At 36.9% G+C, this 1,516-nt stretch overlaps 1 protein-coding gene across 1 annotated transcript; it reads left to right on the top strand.

Annotated features, from left to right (window-relative positions):
* Positions 1–63: 63 nt before the first annotated feature.
* Positions 64–435, top strand: EIN_029240 (hypothetical protein; the record flags this gene model as incomplete). The annotated part of the gene is made up of 1 exon (XM_004184241.1): positions 64–435. The coding sequence occupies one exon, from the start codon at positions 64–66 to the stop codon at positions 433–435; it is 372 nt and encodes a 123-aa protein (XP_004184289.1).
* Between the last annotated feature and the right edge of the window lie 1,081 nt (positions 436–1,516).

Genomic DNA, 1,516 nt, shown 5'->3' with positions numbered 1-1,516 from the left:
TTTTGCTTGTAAAAATCACATATTTATGCATTTGAATCATTCGGTACTTCACTCTTACAATACATGGCTGGTGAAATTGTATTTGATGCATTAGACAATCAGGCTGTTTTGAACGTAAACAGGTTTGAAGTGAACACCACATTTGTACAATCGGCAAAGGATCAGTGCATCACTCCGATTATCAGAAAGGCATTCACAAATGGTGAACCTATGAACATAGACGCTGTTCCAGAACTTGTGTGGAAAGGTTCTGTAACATTCACAGAACAGGGACAATTGTGTATTACGACTGTGGGTTTTCAAAACTCGAACACGTCAAGCACTCGTGTCGAGTCCGAGACAACACCAACAAAGTTGCCACGCATCGTATACAACAGTGATGAGTCGTTGTTGTCATGGATGTTTGTTGAAATGCGAGATACACCGGGAGTGTAGTACTCATTGAACCAGTTAAATCCGCATAGTGTGCACTTCGGCATGATCTGGATCTTCCCTGGAAAGAATTTGTGCGCCTTCTCAACAAGTGTCTTGTAAAACTCAGTCTGTGTATTGATTAACTAGCTAATACTTGTAGAGAGGCATTTCACAAATGATACGCCTCTTTAAGTGTCGGGTTTTACAAAATGTTGTACTTTTATTGTGACACTTCAAGTTTCACTGCGAAATGTCTTCTAAATACGTGTTGTATCCGTTGCAAAAAATCAATCATCACATCAGACTAGTTGTTTTTAGAAGTTTTCAAGACGCTTTAAATTGAAACCATGTAGATACAGTACACAAACTCTCTAATCAATGCTCATTGACATTTTTTTAACATTCTTATTTATAACAAACAAACAATTAATTAATAAATTATTATTAAATAAATAAAAAAGTAATTTCTAATTCAAAAAACAGTTTCTCGAATTATGACCACTTTGACCGCACTTTTTACAGTGGTACACTCTTTTGACCGAAGCGTTTGGTTCAACTTTATTCAAACCCTGACCAAAAACAGGTGGTTTCGGTGGAACTACTCTTCCTGGATGCGTCACCATTTCGACCATTATTCTGGGTCTTGGTCCTTTTTGAAATTGTCGCGATGGTTCAGTCAGATTGTCAACAAATTTTTGGGTGCTAACTAGCGACTTTCTTTTTACGATAGTGTTACTACTTTCTTCGTTTTCTGTTATAAAAATCGACTTCCTACCACTTGTAGATTTAGTGACCACTAAACTGGGTCGGAGTCTATTCCCTGTTTCTTCGACAACAAATTCTTCAATGTGTTCAGTTTTCTCATTTTTTCCTTTCAAAACGTTGTTGACAAATTCATAATATCTCACCAAAAGGGTGTTGTCATCCTTTAAAACGTTTTCTATTGCTTCAAGAGCAAAGTGTAGATCACGTCGACTTTTTGATGGCTTGACTGTCTCATCAACTGAGATAGTTTCAGTTGAATGGACACATTTTGTTGTTTCAAAAAGTTTTTCATTGAAAAGGTGGCTGGAAGTGGGAAACACCACTTTATAGAGTACAG

This window comes from Entamoeba invadens (assembly GCF_000330505.1).
Source record: "Entamoeba invadens IP1 unplaced genomic scaffold scaff_1105074724531, whole genome shotgun sequence".
In the NCBI taxonomy this organism is placed as follows: Eukaryota; Evosea; order Mastigamoebida; family Endamoebidae; genus Entamoeba; species Entamoeba invadens.
Note: the sequence above shows the minus strand (reverse complement) of the source record. Positions and strands in the feature narration are given on the sequence as shown.